The following is a 21688-nucleotide window of genomic DNA, read 5'->3' as shown; positions in this document are numbered from 1 at the left end:
TTATTCAGGGCCCTTGGTATCTCAGGCCGCGCTGGAATCTCATCTTTATTATGTTAAACCTCTTCCTTTTTATTGTCTCTCCCTCTGCTCCTCACTAAATAATTACACAAAGAGCTGGAGACACATTCAGCTGCCAAGCGTCTATTTAAAAAATAATTCTAATTAAATAACCTAAACACGCCTTAGGAGAGGCTCTGCATGTTAGCAGATATTTTATACGCAGAGTGTAAATGGCTTATTTTCATAAATGTAATAGGATTATAATAGATATATGCTATATATATGGGTCGCTCATCCAAGGTGCCAACAAATTTGTCAATGAAGTTAAAACAAGATGAGATGGACATTGGCTCATGTAAGTGTTGATAAAAAAAGTGACCGCACTAATGGATCTCAGAGTGGGAACTGTGACACAGCTCCATCAGTCTCTCCTCCACCCGTGTGCTCCAGACACACTTTGTCTCCACCTGCCATCACAACAGTCCTCCGCTCTACTTACTCTTCACCCTGGCGTCCATCTCCTTCTCCATGAGTTCCTTGGATGTGGGGAACTCACTCAGAGTGATTTTAGGCGTGCTGTCGGTCTGGCCCACTGAGCCAATCATCTCCTGCTCCTTCTCCTGGTTCACCTCAGCGTAAATGTTGATCCAAGGAATTTTTCTGAAGACAAATACAAATGAAACCAGGAGATCAGCCTCGGAGAACAACTTCAGTTGACAGGACCAAGATTTGGTTCATGTTTAGGCCGAAGAACTAGACCTGCTGACGACATGACGTGGACTAAAAAAATTAAATCATCAAGAAGATCATGCAAAGCAGAGGTCACCGAATGTTTTTTTCAGATGGCATCTTGGGGAACCAACAATTATTTGATATAAGTTTGGAATAAAGTTGCAGGCCGAATTGAACGGTTTAGTGGGCCAGATTTGGCTGCCAGCCGCCGGTTGATGATCACTGTTGTAAAGAGAGGTTTTCCGACATCCCAAATCAGTGTTGGACACAACCAGGAAGACTATTCCTACTTATTTAGGGAAAGCCCACTTGATTTCAAGTCCAGCTTAACCTCTCAGCTACTGTGACTCCTCTCTACTTCGCTGAAAAGGTCAGGAAACAACGGCACAAACGATCCAACCAGCAGACCTGTTTAGTTAAAATACCTTAAAAAATAAAAGAACTGCAAAAAAATCATGGGATAATAAACGACTTCTGCCGACTTAAACCTCTGCACACTCAAGTGTTTCAGGATTAGCCTTAGATGAACTCCATCCTCTTCCTTAATGCACGACAATTTCCAAACTGTGTTGCTAGCGCACAGTAATTACACCTCGCTAACTAATTTATGGTCAATTTACAGACGTATCGGCATCTTTTCCCTGAAGGCATGTACAAACCCTAACATACATCTTTATTTAGCCACCAACCAATTTATTTCCAATTACTGTTCATTTCGGTTATTAATTGCTCTGTTTTGTCAACGGTGAGGCTTCTTGAAAAATGCATCGTCGTTGGACTAATGGGCTAAAATTCTGCGTTCATAATTAATGACAGCTTTTCCCATTTCCCTCAGACTTTTCAAGGGGATCATTTTGCGAATGAATAATTTATTCAGCAAATGCTTTTCCCATTTCCCTCAGACTTTTCAGGGGGATCATTTTGCAAATGAATAATTTATTCAGCAAACAGGCACAGCGACTGCGTATTAAAGCGTTTAATGGTCCTTCTTTTGGCATTTTATCACCGGCTGCCACTGCTTTAGCTGTTGGTAGAACACGTCAAATCAGATGCTAATTGATCGAGCTCGTCGGGCATCATCAAAATGGATGATGTGGTTGCACATGGACGTCAACTTGGACTTATCTTGACCTTTTGAATTTGTAGATGAGGAACACGGCCAGGCCCAGGAAGACGACGGAGAGGAGCATGAGCATCGCCGAGCTGTTGTGTCTGGGGCTGGAGTCGACCAGAGGAGCTGTGGGAGGAGAAGAGAAGATGTCAAGATCTCTGTCAGTTCACAGTGAAGGACAAAAGATCAGTCAGGTGTTCTCTCTTCAGGTCAGCCAGTACTGAAGTCTGACTGTCAAAGGTGTTGTTACAGAGAAGATAGTCCAAATAAAACGTACAGAAAATCATGTCCAGGACAAAAAAAAAGAAAGAAAGAAAATGTTTGCAAATGAAACAACACACAAAAAGAAACACTTTAAATAGAGTTAAATACAGACCTTTAAATATCAAAACTTCAACATTAAGGAGGTTTTATTGCAACTGCTATTACATTTCTTTTTTTTTTACTATTTATATTAATAGTAGTATTAGTTAAAATCAATAATAAAATACAGCAATATTAATATTAATGATCAATTATTGGTCAATTATTTGTGTTATTTTCATTAAATAATTATAAATGAATGAATCAATTTTATTTTTTAACAAAAAAAAAAAAAAAATTTGTTTTAATAAAATATAATTTTGTAAGATATTTTAATACAAAAAAATAATTATAAATCTTAAATGTAAAATAAAAACTCATCAAATAATAATAATAGTAATGATATTACTACTACTAGTACTAACTAATAGACAGTTATTGAGTGTTTCTGTTCCCCCAGGCTTTGTTCCTGGCTGTTGAGGAGGTTATCATCAGACAAGCACTGGGGAGTACGGAGAATAAAATTTCTCTTTAACTCAGACTGAATTATGAATTTCATTAAAACTATAAAAATATATATATATTAAAAGGCAAAGAAAATACTCTGAAATAATTACCATAATTACAGTTTGACTTTATGTTCTTTTTCTTTCCCGCCTTAATTATTCTCCTTTATATGAAGGGAGCAGAAACGGAGTAAAATTTTCTCTCTCCCGTCTTTCCCTGCTCCTCAGCCGTCACACTCGGAGACGGAGGCACACGTGTGCCTGACCTTTCTCCAGCTGCTCCCAGGCTCTTTATGGCTTTTCTTCAGAGATGAAATATAAAGTGGTTTCCAGCTGGGTTCACCTCCAGTTTGGCTTCAGTGCAGCGGAGAGCCGAGCGACACGCAGCAGCACGTGGCCGGGCATTAAAAGGATAGTTCAGGGCTTTTTGAAGAGCAGTTGTCTGAGGTGCTGACACCAGCTGTGCTGCAGGAGCCTCCATCACTGAGCACCAGCCTCAGACAGAAACTGCTCAAAAACATCAGTGCCGTCAGGGAACAAAATGAGGGAAAACAAACAATTTTGGCTGCAAAACAACAGGTTGGTCTTGATAAATCTACACAATCTTCAGAACAGAAACAAGAACTCCCTGCTCAGACAGCGGAGAGTGGGGTTACACAACTAATCGAATCTTGATCATGATCACGATTGTGGCTGCCACGATTAAATTAATCGTTGGGGATACTGACATTTAAAAATTGGGGTCTGCTGCATATTAAATTAAGCACTTTCTTAACCACCAGGGGGCAACCAAAAGCTGACTAATTAGGAAGAGAGTGAGATGTGAGACATAATGGCAGGAGCAGAAGGTGAGGAGGAGCTAGCGCTAACCCAACAGAAATCATGTGCTTTGCAGTTTAGCTGTGTCTGCTAACTCAGCTAACTTATTCAACCACCTGAAAAACACCACAAACTCAGGGAAGATAAATGCCTGAAGGCCTGAAGGCTAACGCTGGTTTCCTAAATCCCCGTCCGTGTCCAGCGTCAAATCACACAAACCTAACGGGAAAACCTGCACCAGACGACACCGTCGTATCCATCTACGGGTTAAGATATGGATCAGAGTTTTATACAGACGTGTCCAATCCGTAGAGTCAGAGATTTTAGATCATGGGCTCAGAGGACTCAGGTCGCTGCAGGTATGTTATTTAACCCCTGGTATCTACAGTCTATTTTCATTAGACATTGTCCATCTGTCCTGGTGTGTTAATGTATTTTTATAGCATTAATGCATTAATTCATTAACAAGTGCACAAATATTTTGTCGCTCATTAATGCCCCTTTATTATTATTGTTATTATTTCAATAGTCCGTTGTTTAATGGTCCGGAATAGACATGGAGACAAACCAAGGATCACGGGAGGGGAGTGTGTGTATCAGTATTGGTACTGGCGTCATCGCACCTGTCAGCCAATGAGAACAATTGGGGGCCACGTACCACTAGAGAGCATTGGTGGTCCCACAGTTTGAGAACCACTGACTTAGATGTTAATCTTCAACTTTTCTATTTCGGCTGGCCCCAACAGTGGCGTTGAGTCTTTTCTCCAAATCCTCCTCATGCCCTTAAACTGTACAGTGCTCTTTCTCAAGGACTAAATAATCAACATAATTACACTCGGCGTAACACTCATTTTGTGCTTGGATGGCTGTAAAAAGAAGGAGAACAGATGTTCAGCTTTTGATGGCAGACATAAAGGATCCCTGCTCTCATGAAGCTCCCCTTCAATCCCGGCCCCTCCCTCACTCCCCGTGATCCTGTGCCTTGGATACGGTGGCAGACTGACAAGAATTTTAATGGGGACACTAAAGAAAAATTCCTGTTGTCACACCACAATGAAGTTTCATGGCACATGAAAATTAAAAAGAACAAATGAGGGAAATGAATCATCCATGCCTGACACGCCAGGGCTAATTCATTTTTTTGACAGCCATGTCAAATTTGCGTTTTCACGCAGCTGACAGCTCATATCCTGCCCTCTGGTGGTGGACCTAAGTGCCAAACGGTTGATGACTCAGTGACAGCGTTAAATAAAAGAAGTGTCGCCTTACCCAGTGTTAACTGTGTGTTGTACACAATCACCCTGGCTCCAGGTTTGAGCTCAAACTCCACCAGGTTTTGGTTGAGTGCATTGACGATGACATCAGACGCCTGTCAACACACACACAAACACACACTGCTTCAAACACAACAAATACACAAAGTTTCTGTGCTGCAACAGCTGAGTCTCAAGGATGTTATATCATTGAATTCCGTTGAGGGATTTAGACTGACATATGTTGTTGTGTGGAAACAAACTGAGTGAGAAAATGTGTCTTCATTTACAAATTAAGGCAGAACCACATCAATGATGCAGAAAAAAAAAGTTTTTTTAGTATTTTTTAAGTATTTTTTAAAATTTGAATATTTTGGCCAGAATTATTAAAATACTAGAATTCTTTCCTCAGATAAAACATTAAACAGTCCTTGATTCTCATTGACGCTGTTTTTTTAAATAGTTTTTAAAGTTCATCTGATCCAGACCTGCTCCAGTTCCTCCTCTCTCCTTTTCTTGCCCTCTGATTGGTTCTTGTGCGGTAACAGGAAGAGTTCAGCAGCCGTGGGAACTCCTGGAAACACAGCCACCAGGAGCTGGTCCTCTGGGAAGTCACACACCTGTGGAAGAGGAGCGAAGGGGACATTTTTTTAGATGATGCGCTGTGACAAAAAAGATTTTAAATATTCAAAAACAAAGAGATTAGTGAGCAGCCGCATGTCTACAGTGGTGGGAGTGTGAAGACATGAAGACTGGCTCTAAGTTGGTCAGAACTCTAATAATGCTGTTTCTCTCGTCACAGACTTAATTACGCAGTTTAACATTCAAGGAGCACTTCCTGTCTGGTCTAAATAGAATCAATAGAAGAAGAAAGAGGCAGAAAGACATCCTTTATGTCTGCAGCCATTATTTAAAAGTCTATTTCTCTGAAAACCTTTGTGGAAAAAAAATAAAATAAAATGACCTGGAAGCATTTTAGCAGCAGCCAGGATAAGAGTTCTCTGAATGATAGAGGAAGGAGCCTCAGTGCTTCCTATCTTATTTCCTTCAGAGTTGGAAGCAGTCGCATATCCTTCAGCAAAGGAGAGGAGAGGAGATAACGCACGCAACCCTCCCTGCTGTTCCTGTGCGTAGACACAGGAGGCGCAGCCTTTAATGTGGTGCACTGTGGCTTCGAAGCAGAAAGGTGTGAAAAGATTTTTCTTCTTTTTTTTTATCCCTGACACAATCCTGTAAACATGTAGATCTGCCCACCACTGAGCTTCATGTCCATAATTACACGTGTGTGCAGTCAGCAGTGGAGCCTTGGAACATGTACCTCACATTTTCACTGCAGTAAAAATGTTTCTGTATAAAATGGAAAAACAGCTTAATCCTGAGAGACATATCATAGAAAATACTGCTAAACAGGGAGGTTTCAGCCAATGGGTTCATTCATAATGAATGGCTTCATTATGAGTGGGAGCCAATCCCAGCAGTCGTCAGGTAAGGGCAGGGTTGCACACTGCTGGACATGAGGTCACATCACAAGGTCACATATAGAAACTGACAACCATTCACACTCACATTCACACTAGAATTAACACCTATGATCAGTTATTTGATCGAATTTGATGTCTGCCGCCACCTAGTGGCATCAACTGAAATTATAGTTAATTTGTTATGTATGAAAGTGAGTGTTTTTGAAGGGCCGGATTAGTAAACCGAGTGGGACATATCTGGCCCACGGGCCGTAGTTTGGGTAAGCAATCTTGCATTACTCTGAATCCTTCACAGCAATGCACGTAGATTTCTTACCTTTTTTTTTTTGTTTTTTTGATTGTAAAATTCTTATTCTTTTTAACACATTTAATACATCTTCTATTACTGCTGCATCGCCTCCCCCTACAGGCTGGTGTGTAACTATTATTTTGACTCACAATTATTACCATTTGTCTCTTCTGTTCGTGTGACCCAGCGTTGGACGGGAGAACCCCACCCTCCCCTGATGAAGATAAATAACTGAATGTCCCTTTAACGCAAACACGTGGCCATGGAAGTTTGTACTAGATTTTTTAAATTGTGAACACAGAGTTCCTCGCTCATTAATAACCTTTTCTTTGAGGCCTGAACATCTCATTTTAATATGAGTGAGTTGACGGCTGTCACGGAGACGTTGTAATTATCCTGCACCAGAATCCAGACGCCTGTGGGCTAACAGCAGTTGTTCACTTGAAACAAATGCTGTGCAGAGGACCGTTTTCTGAAAGTTTTCCTTTCATTTTTGGCTGAATCTCATTTTTCAAAGATGTCAAAGGCTCAGAAAAGGGTGAAGCAAAATGTTTCTGTTTTTGTTTCCAAAGGGACATATTAGCCCATAACACACACACATACACACACAGACAGGCGGTGGTTGCACGGCCTGGGTGGTGATCATTCTTCATTTTCACTCCCTGTGATATTTTTATCTTTACTCTATGGTCTGGGTGGACAATGGAGGGAGGTAGAGCTGCAGCACATCAATTATACGGCCCAGGGATTGCTATTTGAGTAGTAAAGTGGTGGACAAATGATAGCCCTGGGCAGGAGGAGGGCTGGTGAAGGGCAGACCAAGTGAAAAGGATGGCAGAAGAGGCAAACAGCCCCGCGGGGGTAAGAACATCGATGCACTCGGAGCATGTTTGTTTTCATTGCAATCAGTCATTGGTTTAGGAAGCCTCGCTGTTATTGCTCTGCAAATTGCCAAACAGTGCAATATCTAAAAAAAGGGAGGGGGAGACGGAGGTGTGCAGCTCAGTGGACGACCTCTTCAAAGTCTATCTCAAAAATATCTCTTTGAAGATGTGAGGATGAGCACTGATGCATTCAACGATATGATTCACAATGTTTTTTGTTGACGATACACAGAACGTCCAATGAAAAATTGCCTCTGTTTTCATCCCATTGTAATATTTTCATGATTATCGATGCTAATCGTCTGTGAACTCCCGGAGCCGCAGTGCCATTCAGTCTCTGACAGTCATAACAGGTTGAAGAGAATTATTTTGCCATCTGTCATAAGAAAAAAAAAACATTACTAAATGATTACTAAATGATTTGCTAGTGTCACCTGCTGGTGAGATTAAGACGTTGAGTTAAAAAAAGATTAAACATAAACAAAGTCTGAGAGTCACAGGTTCGTTACCATGGAGTCGGTCAGAATTATTCACCACATACTTTCTTTTCTTCGCTCCTGAATTACGAAAAAAAATATTCCAAATGACATAAAAGGAAACAAAAAAAGAGTTATTCTTCGGCCGCAGCAGCACACAGCTTCATCTGCCTGTGTGCTGCTGAGCATTTCACCTGCTTCAAAACTGGTCCAGAAACCACCCACCCGTGATTCCGATGATAAATATTCCACACATGAAGCGCAGCAACAAAATACAGTCGGCTTCTTCAAGAGGTGTGAAAGCCGAGCTGAGGGAGGGGGGGGTTTCAAACGATGTGAACTGCCCACGCTCACACTCAGAGCTCCTCTACTTCTCCCACGTCTGCGCACACACACACACACACACTCACACGTGAGCAGCCATTAGTTTGAAACACAGTGACAGGTATTGGCAGCCAGCGAGCCTCCGTGTTTGGAGTTTCCAGATCATTTTCATGTGTGACTTTAAAGATCAGAGAAGAGGAGGCTGTGAAGTTCTCCCCAGGAGAAAACCAAAGTCTTCACACCTGTCACTAATGAACCTCAGAGCGACCCCAGGGCGTTCACCTGTCATCGCTGTCAGCCAACCACTGTGGGCAGAGAACGCTCGGTATACAGCAGTGTTCAACAGTTCGGCCCAGTGTCTGGGTTTTTACTCTGTGCCCTCTTCTCTCAGACCTCTTCCCAAATCCATGGAGTACAAGAACAAAATAAAACTGCACCGCCATTTTTTAAAACTAACATCTGTGTCATGGGCAGCAGTCAAGGACATGGTTCGTGACATCTGTGGCTCTGCCTGCAGGGGGCAGCCAGGTTGCTGGTTTCGGGGTCAAGAGAAGACAACCTCAACCAGACATTAGGATACTCGGTCCAGGATGACAGGTGGAAAAAAAACAACCTAGTAAATGTATTTACATGCCTGAAACTTTAGTGCGGGGCTTTAAGTTTTGCAGAAATAACTGAGAAATGTCTGTGAGATGGTGAGAAGTAGTTGTTGAAATGACAGTGAGGGAAGAAGACAGAGAGACAAGAAAGGAGGAGGAGAGGGAGGAGGAAAGACAGGCACAGGGAAAATTAAAATCACTCACTTGCAGCACAGCCTTCCTTATTACTCTGCCAACGTCCTGCCGCCACTCGGGTATGTCGGGGTTGAACTCGTCCAGATTAGGAGAGAAAGATAAAAGCAGAGATTTGAAGAATTCTGTGGAGGAGAATAGAAACGAGGAGAGGAGACGGAGGAGTGGGGGAAAGAGGGGGGTGAAGATAAAGGAGAATCAGCCATTAATTCACTCAGGTCAGTGGGGCTGTTTTGTCATAGAGCTGTGCCAGCTGTCATTTCACTGTGACTTGTAATTTTAAAGTCGTGAGGAGTTGATGAGGAGAGGGAGAAGAAGAAGGAGGATGAGAAGAAAGAGAGGAAGAAAGAGAAAAAAGTCTTCTCATTCTGAGCTTCCTTTATACCACACACACACACACACACACACACACACTGTCAGATTACTGTATTTTAAATGAAGGCATATCATTAAGAGGTTTAAGGACAGGAGAAGTTTAATCTCAGAAACACTTTTTTCCAAAAAGATTAGCTGAAAAATGATGGTGAGCAAGAGTTGAGCGAAGAGATGAAGAGTACAACGCAGAAAAATACTTTCTTGATATTTGTTTTCACTCACTGTAGTTAAGTTAAGTTAAAAGTTTTATATTTATCCTTTAGCACAGCTTAAGGCTAAAGCACATAGCCATTTTGTAGACCTAGGCAAATTAATGGTTTGCCTCGCACCCCCCCAGATACTTTAGCCCCACCTCCCACCAAAAAACACACAATACCTCCAACATCAATGGACAACAGTCATATGACAAACATTAGAGGTCTCATTTTTTACTCAAACACACCAACACAAACAAACACTAGTTATTGATCAGCCTTCAAGTCTTAACTGTGTGACGATGAAAGATGAACGACGAGGAGACAAAGACTGACCTTTCACGGCGATGCTCTTGGTGTCCTGCAGAATGACGCTTCCTGCAGACACCTGCACAGTGACGGTGTGCATGCCTTCATTAGTGAAGGTGTACGAGATGCTTCCGTCCAGCGTTATCATCGGCTGGAGGTTACAGGAGCGGGTAACACATAAAGACAAAGGTTAAAATAAAGGTTAGAAGCCAGCGGCGTTGGCTTGATCCTAAAGTTTTTGGTTTTAATGATAGAAAATGTGGTTGGGTAAAAAAAAAATAGACACAAAAGTACAATATGAATGAATCATTAATCATTAATCATGGAGTAGCTTCAGATTGATTGCAATTAATCATGATTAATCGTGATACATCAAAATAGCCGAAGAGGATCAAAAAAGAATATACATTATACTACTTACAATTCTAAGCAGTATAATGTATAAACTCAATGTTATTGGTGGAGAATGTTTACTGCATTTAAACTGGAAGCAATTTGGTGATAACACAATTCAACTTGTTAGCTGTTAACATTTGTCATTGAAGCCCCGCCCCTAGCATTCTCATTGCTTGAGACGTGTGATGACAAAAATTCAAGTCCACCACTTCAAATGATGTCCGAGCTCACCAGTATACAGTCTCTGTGATTTATACTTCATCTGTTCATCTGTCATGAGAAAATACGAGTAACATTTGGTCATATTTGTATGTATTTTATGCCTTCTTACTGAAGGTTGATTAAAAAACAGAGCCAGTTTTTTTTTCTTACATATTATAATTAATGACTTTTCTCTCTGTCAAAATAATCTTTATTTATAGTCTTATTCTGGCGGCAGTGTTTGTTTCATCGTGAAGAAAGTGACTTTCCATGTGCAAATGAGAGATAGTGAGCGTTTTAATAAGCCGCTGATGTTACAGCTGGCACCGAAGCTCCATTGCTCATGTGCACTTCAACAGACAGACCTATGAATCACGTGTCAAGGTGTATAAATGAAGCCCGTTCAACTGGAACCATTACCTCACTGCTGTTTCCTAACCACCAGAAATAGGTGACGGTCCGTGGGTGAGTGGGCAGAACCATCGCTGTGATGTTCACCTCCTTGTTCCTTATGACCACAAAGGGAGCCAGGAGCTGAACATGCTCCACAGGACCTGAGAGCCAGACCAGAGCGTTACACTGATGTTTGTAAAGTCATCTCCACTATAGTGTTTTCATTTCAGATAAAAAAGAAACAGATAAAAAAAAGGTCAGTAGTCAACTTCACAAATCCCTCAGGAAGAAGAAAGAGAGAAAACACAGACAAAGAGTTTAGTGAAAGCAGCTCAACGTCCAGAGAGCTGCGTGTTGGCTGTGAATAAAAATAGATCACAAGTGTGAAGGTGTGTCACGGCCTGGCTGATAAACTACAGCCACCTGTCTTCATGAATTCTGCTGCAGGATCCCAGCCCTGAGTGGGATAAATGGATGAAGATAATGGATGGGTGCATGGATCCAGACTAGGATACAGATAATGGATGAGTTGATAGAACCAGAGTGTATAAACCACAACCAAAAGATTTACACCAGAGCAGTCGCTGCCAATATATGGAGGAATGATGGATGACACATATTTATCTTCTAAGAAAACATATAGGGAAAAAAAAAAACCTACAACAATTTTCTAAAATGGAAACGTTTCTAGGTGGTTTTAAATCAGAGAGTTGCCAGTTTAAATCCTTCAAACTACCAATTGAATTACTGATTAAGAATGCAGAGATTTTCTTTTAACTTAAGCCACAGTCAGCCTGGCAACATCCATTTTATTTATATGGTCACTTGAACCAGACAAAGGAAGGAAAAAACTAGAGAAAAACATCTGAAAGAAAAAAAAAATCCCAAAATACCAATTGTCTACACTTTTTACAGGCAACAATCAGCAGCAGTGACAGCTGTGAATTAGACCTTAAAGACAACTGTTAATGATACTGTGTCAGCAGCGGGACACACTGTCACTGGAATGATCAGGGAACAAACGGCTCAGCACCACAACAACCACACAATCAATGTCAGCCCAGGGGGGAGGTGAAGAGGAGGAGGAGGAAGAAGAAGAAGAAGAGAGTCTGTTACTGAAACCTCAAATCTAACACTGTCACTTCATTTACAGTCGCTGCCTCGGAGCAGAAAATACATATGATGATACAGTGATGGAAACATTTGCAGCAACATTCAGGAGATAAATGACAGGGAATCATCTTGATAATGGACTTTAATGTGTTGGAAGATGAAACACATAAAATAATAGATAGATTAAAAAGTAAGATATGTAGTACTAAACAAAGTACCACAACTATATGTACAGACATGTCGACATGAACTGCAATAAAACCCACATCTAAATCAAAGCCTGTCTAAAAGTAGTGGAAAAAAAAAAATCGAACAAAAAACACAACAACATACGCAGACGTACGGATAAAAAAAAGAAAGAAACGGAGACAAGAGAGCAGCGACAGGTTTGAGTGACTGAATGAGCCAGTGAAATATCAGCTCAAACAAACACCTGAAGAACTCTTACGGTTTCCTTTAGAAGCTTGAAGTGATACTCTGTCACTGTCAGCCGAAAAGAGCAGGGCGACAGTGACAGTTTTCTTCTTTTGAAATGTGAGCTGCTGTGTAAAAAAAAGTACTTTTTTTTTATAGCCCAATGTTTGAGTTATGGATATTAAGAAACCAGAAGTGCGTCTCAGCAGACACAGGTTTACTGCTGGACCAACTGAGGCTGAGAAACTGCTGTGTTCTGTATGGTTCACCCAGAGGTTAGACTGAACTTTCACGCTCATGTGTTGACTGTATTATGGACTGACATCAACAGCACGGTGATGGACCCAAAAATGTAATTATCAGGAGAAGAAACAGAGTGACAAACAAACGGGCAGAAAGATGAAAGAATCCTTACATGTGACGTGGAGGGTGCTGTCGTAGCCCAGTGTGTTCTCTGCCAGCGCTGTGACTCGGAATATTCCAGCAGATTTGTAAATGTGTTTGATTCCCTCCTCCGTCCAGCTCAAGTTGGAATACGACACCGCGGTGCCATCGCCAAAGTCCAGCTGGATGTTGGTTCGCAGAGAGTCTCCCTGAAACACAGCACCAGAGTTTAAACCATGCACAATGAGCATTTGAATGAGACAGAACACAGATAAAAAAATCAGGAATTTTACAGATCTTAAAATAGACCCTTGTGGAACTCCAAATATAAATATTAGAATAACCACTCTGGGCATGATGTAAGGGTTAGATCAGGGGTGTCTCATTTTGGTTTAGGGGCCGCATACAACCTAATTAGATGTCAAGCAGACAAAAAGTCGGTCTCTACCCCATACTGCATATTTAATGAAATATTACTTTACACAACACTTGTTTGTACACTGTTTGTGTAAATTTTATAGTTTTCAAAATTCATCAAGCGGGCCGGATTGAAACCGCAAGTGGGCTGGTTTTGGCCTGTGGGCCGTATGTTTCACCCCTCTGAGTTAGATGATGTCAGCGAATATTTGTTTGAACACATTTTACCATAAGTGTTTAATTATTACGTTTTAATCATTTTTACCATCTGCACAGATGTAATTAAAATGTTCCAGTGTTAATAAGTTTAGTTAAATTAATTCCTTAAAACACACATACAGTACAGTATAAAGAAAATCCCAAAGACATTTTCAAGCAACACACATACAGTACAGTATAAAGAAAAGTGAGTGTCATGACAGACCATCAAATACAGAGGCTGGAACAAAAGTCTAAAACACTAAAATACTATTGATATTAAGCTACTATTTTTTTGCGTGATTTTAATAAATACATTTTAATAATAATATGAATAACAATAGACTTTAACTGAATGAATATATTCTTGGTTTTGTGAACATGCATTATATTGGTAATTATTAATAGAGACACGGTAGCCACTGAGATAAAATCAAACCTTAATGTCTGTTCGAACCCAATTTAAACATTTAAAAACCGTCCACGAGTTCTTCCTGACTCGCTGTAATCTGAATTCTATTAAACCGTTCACTCTCCAAACTCCCACTGAGAAAAATCTATATTTCTAGCCTGCAGGACAGCAGGAGCTGTCCGTGGTGCTGACCTGTCTGACACATTTCTTTGCAAGAAGTGTGAATTTAAATAAATGGTTTTCAGCAAACAAATCAGAAATGAAGACATTTGAAGTCGATGTTGACGGTAGAAGTGGTTGAAAAGCCTTAAGGTCAGGTTGTTGTGAAACTACAGATTTCTTTTTGTTTTAAAAGAGTTCACATAGAAAGTCAAACTTTTTTTTGTTATTTTCAGTTGTGGAATAAATGCCCATGACTGGAATAAGGAAGAAAATTAAGTTCTAAAATATCAGGAATAAAAATAAAATAAACTCAAACTCAAGCATGAGTTGTTACAGCTTTTTTTTTCTCTCATTAGTGGTGTCTGTTTTTTAGACATTTTTTTTAATTGAAGAAGTTAAATTCCAAATAATATATTAGATGAACTCTCAAAAAATGTGTTTGGCATTAATACACCGCTGTGGTGTAAAAAGTGTGCTGCGTCATACGTTGTATGGCACAAACAAATACAATTGTTAAGGGGAAGATTTTCACAAAACTGCAGTCAGTGTAAATGTATCGATCTTCCAACATATTTTAAAGGAGCTTTTGTTTTGTTCTTACAACAATGGAATAATTATCCCCCGAGTCAAGTGCGCTTGTTTCTGGCTCTGACACATAAAAACACCATTAAAAAGTCAGACTGTGAGGCTGTGAGCAGCACACACTGTGAACTGCTGTGTTAGCTCTACCCTCACACTACATTGTTTCCAACCCAAACATTTGACTCCTGAAGCTTGTTAGGAGAACGGAACGGCCTGGCAGGAAACCACCACCTCAGCCTCAGCACAAAATCCTAAAGGGCTAGTCTGTGATTTAAAAAGATGAGGTAATATTCAAATGTTAATTCGTTTTTTAGACAATGGAGGGGTAGTGTTTATTCAGTTCAAGATGGAGCAGGTGGAAGAAAAGAGAAAATTCATGATTTTCTTTTTATGTAAAAGTAGAGGAGAACTGGAACAGGGTGCAGTGATTGAAAAGGGTCTGTAGAGAAAAGGCTTAGGAGCCGAAAGGTGGAGAAAGGGCAGACACAAACAACTCAAAGAAAACTTTGTTTCTTTTTCCTCCATCTAATCTTCCTTATTGTTGTGGAGGGAGTTGGAACCGATCCCGGTTTATTATTTCAGAGTGGAGTAGAGTTGACTTTTAAACAGCAGCTCGACTTGTGCAAATGAAACCAACAGGACTCAGTGGACAAAATACAGGAAACGTAGAAACCCTACTGAAAAGTCTGGTTTCACTACACTACCAGGTAAGAAAGTACATTTAAAATACTTCATCAACAGAAACAAAAATACTGGTACTAGATCCCAGGGTGACAAACTTCTGAATCTGCCTTTTAAATGATCTGAATATCAACATTTTATTATAAATTAATAACTTTCTGTACATTTCTATATCCTCTTTCACTCTGACGGTGTGACAGGAAGTGCGTGAATATCCATGTGTGTCATCCTGAACCCTCCCAAGATGAACACAAACGTAATTGTTGGAGGCTTTGGCTGCCTCGCCAACCAAATATCCAACCCAAACCTCCCATCATCCCTCAGGCCTATGAAGGCCAATCTCCCAGCATCCTCCTGGCACACTGCAGCACCAGGCTGGGATCTTCACTGAAACGCTGCATTAACACAGTCGCCCTGCCAAAAAGAACAATCAAACAATTTGAGTCTACATGCTCCCCTGCTCCGACCATCCCTCTCTCCCTCAGCTCCTTCTTTGTGTGCGTCCAAGGGTGGAAACACAGACAGTCTGTGTGATGGTTCTGGGTATAATACACAGGCCTTCGCCTGGAAATGATCTTTCTGATTGGCTGTAGGGGAAGAGATTTGAGCAAAGGAGGGGGGTGCTAACAGTGTGAGCATTGTTCAGGGAAGTAAGTAAGGCACACAAACAGGGCCGCAGTTTGGAGACACCACACTCACTTAGCTGCTCCTGGTCCAGTCTGTCCATTGTTCTTAGTTCTGTCCTTCACATCAGCTGATTTGTTACTGTCATATCATATACAGTATGACATTACATGACAACACAAAATCAGGTCACGGGTGTTAATGATAAGTTCACAAGACTATGTTCAAATAAGCCTCAGACAATCTGAATTTATGTGTACAAATGTCCAAGGTACTACTGTACATTTGGTCTATTGTGGGCTGACATTACCATTTGTCTTTACTAGGTAGCTAACGTAGCTCTAGTGTCTACACCAGGGCTGTTGTAGCTAATGTTAGCTCTGGTGTCTGTACCAGGGTTGTTGTAGCTAATGTTAGCCCTGGTGTCTGCACCAGGACTGTTGTAGCTAACATTAGCAATGGTGTCTCTACTAGGACTGTTGTAGCTACTGTTGGCTCTGGTGTTTGTACCAGGACTCTGGTTACGTGACGTTAGCTCTAATGTTTGCGTTATGTTCATTGTCTTGTTGACAAATGAGCTTTATGTGCAATACTGCCATCTACAGGCTAGGTTATGTATCAGTAAGAGTGGTGTGAGAGAGTATAAGGACTTGAGAGGGGTGTGATTTTAACACACCATTTAGTCTGTAATTAAATCATCTAACATTCCCGAGCTTTAATTATATTTTTGTTGGAGCCAAAATACTGTATAATTTATCTCATCGTCCTGATTATGGTGTAGGACACAGTAAAGATGTAACAGAAGCTCCAGGTCCTTTGGCAGCAGGTCAGAGGACGGAAACTGGATAACAGCCGTAAAGATTAACCCTTTGGTCCAGAACATGAATTATAGACTGATTTACAGCAGCTGTCTTGGTCTGACTCAGGAGTTTAGGATTTTGTCCCAATAACGAGGTGCTGAAGACCAAGTCTGTGCAGGAACAGACGACAGCTGGTCAGAGCCCCAGGTACATGACTTTTGTCGCTGTAGAAGCTGCGTGGTCATGTGATTACCTCGAACAGGTGACTGCAGCCATCTGTGTACGGTCGTCTGGCCAGACTTTCAGTCTACTTCAACAGGAGAGGGCATTAGAGTAACAAGCGGAGTCAATGTCTACCTTAAAGTCAGCTTACAAGCTGCTCAGTGGTTCTCAGACTATGGTACACATAACGCTGTTTGTACATTGTCTACCTGTTGTAGTATAAATTAATTCTTCTGTCTCTGATGCCCAACAATATTCAGTTTCAGGGCACTCACCTCTGACTTTGTCAAACTCTCCAACTTTAAATCACATTCCTTAATCCACTAAAATTCCCATGTCTCCAGGTTAAATCCACTGAAAGCGAAGAACACACAGTTTTAAAATGAAATATGCCATGTTAATAATTTATGGTGTGATCCTCAGTAGTGGAGCCTGTCATGTTGCATCACAATGTTCATTGGCAGGAAATTCCGCACAGCTTCTCCTCTGGGGCAGAAAACATGTTTCACCAAAAGATAACACGAGCAGGAACAAGCAGCCAACCCGCCCCTCCCTAAATGTGAGTGGATTGGTAAAACAGAGAGCAACTGATTAATATTCAGTCTGACAAAACAATTACCAGGCAGATCACAGGCTGCTTGTAGTAACTGACAAGGACATTTTGTACGTAAGTCTTTTGAACCTGAAGCTGTTGTTGAATGTTGAACCTCAGAAGCCACACAGGGAGCGGGGGGGCTGCAGCAACCAACCAGCAACCAAACACACACTTAGGGAATCTCTTACCTTAGATATTAAATATTTATTGAATGTGCCATTAATAATCAATAAAACTCCCTTCTCACAGAAACAGAGAAATATGTTACTATGACAACGTGGATGTCAACACAGACATAAAAATCTCCTCTCTTCTCCCGGCAGCTGAACCTACACCAACTCATATTTACAGTTCCTCCTCAGTAGTGAACTGAATGCTGTAAACTATCTGCTGAGCACAAACAGTCACCAAATCACAGGCCAATCGCTGCGGCCCTCTCACACACCCCACGGTTTTTCTGTTCTCTACACGGTCGCATTTACAGAATGACAACAACTCATTTTGTGAAAATGCACCTAAGAGGAGTCAATATCAGATGCTGGAAAAAGTACAAGTACAAGTCCTTTAACCATTAAGCCTGATAACAGAAACTAGAAGCCAGAACTGATTGGTTTTATTACAGTACCAGACACTGAGGGCTTTAAAAAAATTGAAGCAACTAGTTCTGGAGATCTGGTTTCTAGCTGTTGCACCTAGTATTTGGTTCACTACCAGTAGGGCCGACATATTCCTCCGCTGTATTTTTATTAGATCAGAGTGTAGATTCATATTCTCTCTGCAAATGACTCTTGTCAGGTGAAAGTAAAAAACTTCTCAGAATAAACAAACAGAACCCCCCATCAACCCCACAGTATCTTAGTTATTCAAGAAGCAAAGAAAGTGGGAGTGATTAAAAGAGCGGGGAACATTTCACAGTCACAGGCAGTGAGCTGCTGAAACTCCAGCGCCGTCACAGTGAAGCCAACGGTGATTCATGACAACAGTGAGTGAAGAGAGATGCCAGTTTCTCCACAGGCAGGAAGTTAGTACCTGTGGTGTCACCAGCTGATCCGTCACATTTGTGTAGCGAAAGCATCAGTCACAGAAAAATAAATGTGACGTATGAACAGGACCAGATTTTGTGTGTGAATTTTGTGTGTGTGTGTGTGTGTTTGTGAGATGTACAGAACTCCAGGAACAACAGGAAAAAAAATGTCTTAAAACTACAATACAACGTACTAGGAACACTGTAGTGTAGAGCCGGAGAAGATAGGCCTGTAACGATAACACATTTTGCTACACGATATATTGTCCCATAAATTATTGCCAATATATGAATATATTTCGAGAACAAATTTACCACTGAGGTACAAATAATGTCATAATAATGTAAAGTATTTCCTTTCTAATGTGATTTTATTTTGCATGACTATTTCGTCGTTACAGACACGTCAGTGAGTGCACATCATTTTGGGCTGTTTCGTTTATATTTACTCTGTTGATCAAATTGCCCCAGTGAGTGTTGACTGTTGTGTTGTGTTGTTTTTTTGTTGCAACCACCTTGAACACCTGCATGTCACTTAGGCCATTGTTTCCCAAAGACTGGGTCACGACCCTCAGGTGGGTCGCTAGAGTTTTTTTTTTTTTGGGTCGTCTCGCATCATTTTTCCCAGGAGTTTATGAATAATGTCTATTGACTTGGGTCGCGAAGGTGTGTGACTTTTAAAATATGGTTCCCCAGAAAATAAGAGAAACACTGACTTAGGCTGACTTAGGCTAGTCTTTAAAATATGGTTCCCCAGAAAATAAGTTTGAGAAACACTGACTTAGGCTAGTTAGAAACCTGACGTCTTGGTTGAATAGCAGGTCACAACCAATATTTTAGGCACAGTACCGCCACCTACTGTACAAGAGTGTGTAGTCTCATGGTATAACCACTGTCTTTTTGAGATAAGGCGGCCTACTCCTGAAGCCTTGATGAGTGATTCATTTTTTTTCAACTGCCTTGTCATACATTTGTATAGATTTTAATTGATCACGATCCGTCGTTGCTTCCGTAGTTTCAGTACATATCCACTTTAAAGACTTTCTAAAACTTCAAATGACTGAAAAAACTCTGTGCGTCCACAGATAAAGCCCTGGCATTCGACAGTGTCTACCAACGTCTGCTGTTTCCACGTCCCTGAGCGGTGCAGAGGTTGAGGTTCACTGAATGAAGTGAAAACCTGGAAACCGCTCTGACCGGGGAGTTGTTTTGTTTCTCTCAGCCACAGGTGGAGAATTCTCCCGTGATTTATTTCTTTACAGTCGCTGCAGCTGTATTTACAACGTCTTCACGCAGTTATTTACATTTATGGTCACTCTGCAAGCGTTTATATTCAGAGCAGCGTAAATCTGCCGCGCAAATTTCCAGTCTATCATTTAAGAATTATCTTCCCACCAGCGCACTGACGTTAACTGTTATCTGTAACCATTTAAATGTAGTCATTTAGAAGGAGGGAGGAAATAAAGAGCCGCTGCCCGTTCTCCCTGCTGCCTCTTTCTTTTGATGCCAAATGTGGAACGATGGATAAACTCCACATCGCTCGCTAGAGATTGGGTCAAAGTAGTTGAGGCAAAAGCCAATGGGTTCTCTGTGGGGTGCTTGATGGAAGAGCATCAATTTTTCCGAAGTTCGAACAAACAACTTTTAATAAACAATATTTAAAAAAATAGGCCAAAAATACTGCGGAGCCATGATGTGGCCATGCAGGTTTTACCGTTTAGCGAGGCGATGGTCCGTTTTTGCTTAATATTCTCTTCTCATTTTTAATGTGACTGTGTGCCACAGTCTCTTTAGTCATTAAATATTTAAGGCCATTTGCTTTCCCCATGTCGTGGGCTTCATGAATATAAATTAAACTTTGAATTCATCTTGAGAGTTTTCTCAGAGAGCTGATGCCACGAGGATTCTGAGACGCTTTATTTAATAACATAGCTGTGCAGCCATGACTCCCTTCCTTCATTACCCTCTCCCCTCTCCTCCAGACAATCGTCCTCCTAATGAAAGACACCGGCCCAGATTCCTCAAGTCAGGACATGGTAATATGACAACTGGACCTGGACAACACCCCCGGGGAAGATACATTTACCATGAGCTGCTGCCACAAAAGGAAAACACTATTGCTAATACCCTAAAGCCCTGAAAACCAATGGGAGTTATTCTGCTGGAGAACATGGAGCTCGAGCTGAATGCTTATGAGCAGACGTCACAGATCCTCTACCTCACCATCTGGGTCTCTTTTTACGTTTGACGCCTTGGATTCCAAGAAAACAAACAGTTACTTAGAAAAAGCAAACTTATGTTCCCTGACCAGAAAAAAAGAAAAGAGGAAGTACATGAAAATATTGACTGCGCACCACCTGGTGGCAGCAAGGGAAGAGTGGTGAGTGGTATTTAAGTCACATACTATATGCTGAAATGTCCGAGCTTTAAAAACATGTAAGATGGTTTCCTAAACTTATTTAGGAATTAGGGACTAACTTTTATGACAGGAGTTGTAGGAAACTGCTGTTGATAACTGAGCCATAGGTTGAGTCAGAATTATCAGGAACGCTGTCAGAAACCTGTGTCAGACAGGAAGTGTCCACCGTGTTCTTACCTCCTCCAGGTTTACCAGAAAGGTGATGTTGTTGCCAAGTTTGGTGGTGAGTTTGCCGTCTTTGGTCGTCACTGAGAGCCCTCTGGGAGCTCTGTTGGGACACTGCTGCTTCCTGGCGGTGTACATTTCTTTTACTCCTTTGGTGCAGTTGTTCAGCACCACTTTACGATACCTGGTGGATTAAAAAGAAAAAGAAAAAGAAAGAAACACAGAAGTGAGGCTAGACATTCACACCATGTTACAACTGCTGTCTGTACCAGGACTGTTGTAGCTAATGTTTACACACAACCATGATCTTATCCAAGCTTACTTCAGTAAGTAAAAGAAATAAAAAAATCTCGCAGACATCACTCCATGTATCCTGTTCACCTACTTGGCTAGAGTGCATCAGTGTTAGCATTGTGCCAAAAGTATGGGAGTTAGGTAGCGGTGATTAAACTGAGTAAATAAATAGAAAAACAAGTTAAAGTTCTGGTTTACAAATTGATAAAAAGATACTTATTCATAGCACAGGGACAAAAGAAGGGTTAAATCTTCATAAAGTTTAAGTATAAGCAAAAATGACTTTAGACTTTACCTTCACCTGCCTTTTTGTCTCTTGACCTTTGGTATTTTTGGAGTTCTGAA

At 41.0% G+C, this 21688-nt stretch overlaps 1 protein-coding gene across 2 annotated transcripts in view; it reads right to left on the bottom strand.

Annotated features, from left to right (window-relative positions):
- The window catches only part of sorcs3a (sortilin related VPS10 domain containing receptor 3a), a 223646-nt gene that overhangs the window by 34283 nt on the left and 167675 nt on the right, over positions 1–21688 (bottom strand). For both annotated transcript variants that reach the window (XM_025058263.1, XM_025058264.1), the window contains 9 exons: positions 21062–21233; positions 12780–12957; positions 10865–10998; positions 9875–9998; positions 8982–9094; positions 5213–5344; positions 4741–4840; positions 1864–1969; positions 500–660 (listed from right to left, as the gene is read on the bottom strand). In XM_025058263.1, the coding sequence (XP_024914031.1) occupies positions 500–660; positions 1864–1969; positions 4741–4840; positions 5213–5344; positions 8982–9094; positions 9875–9998; positions 10865–10998; positions 12780–12957; positions 21062–21233 (1220 nt within the window). The remainder of the gene's footprint in view (positions 1–499; positions 661–1863; positions 1970–4740; positions 4841–5212; positions 5345–8981; positions 9095–9874; positions 9999–10864; positions 10999–12779; positions 12958–21061; positions 21234–21688) is intronic.

The sequence above is a fragment of the Cynoglossus semilaevis genome, chromosome 9 (assembly GCF_000523025.1).
Source record: "Cynoglossus semilaevis isolate Cse_v1.0 chromosome 9, Cse_v1.0, whole genome shotgun sequence".
Classification (NCBI taxonomy): Eukaryota; Metazoa; Chordata; class Actinopteri; order Pleuronectiformes; family Cynoglossidae; genus Cynoglossus; species Cynoglossus semilaevis.
Note: the sequence above shows the minus strand (reverse complement) of the source record. Positions and strands in the feature narration are given on the sequence as shown.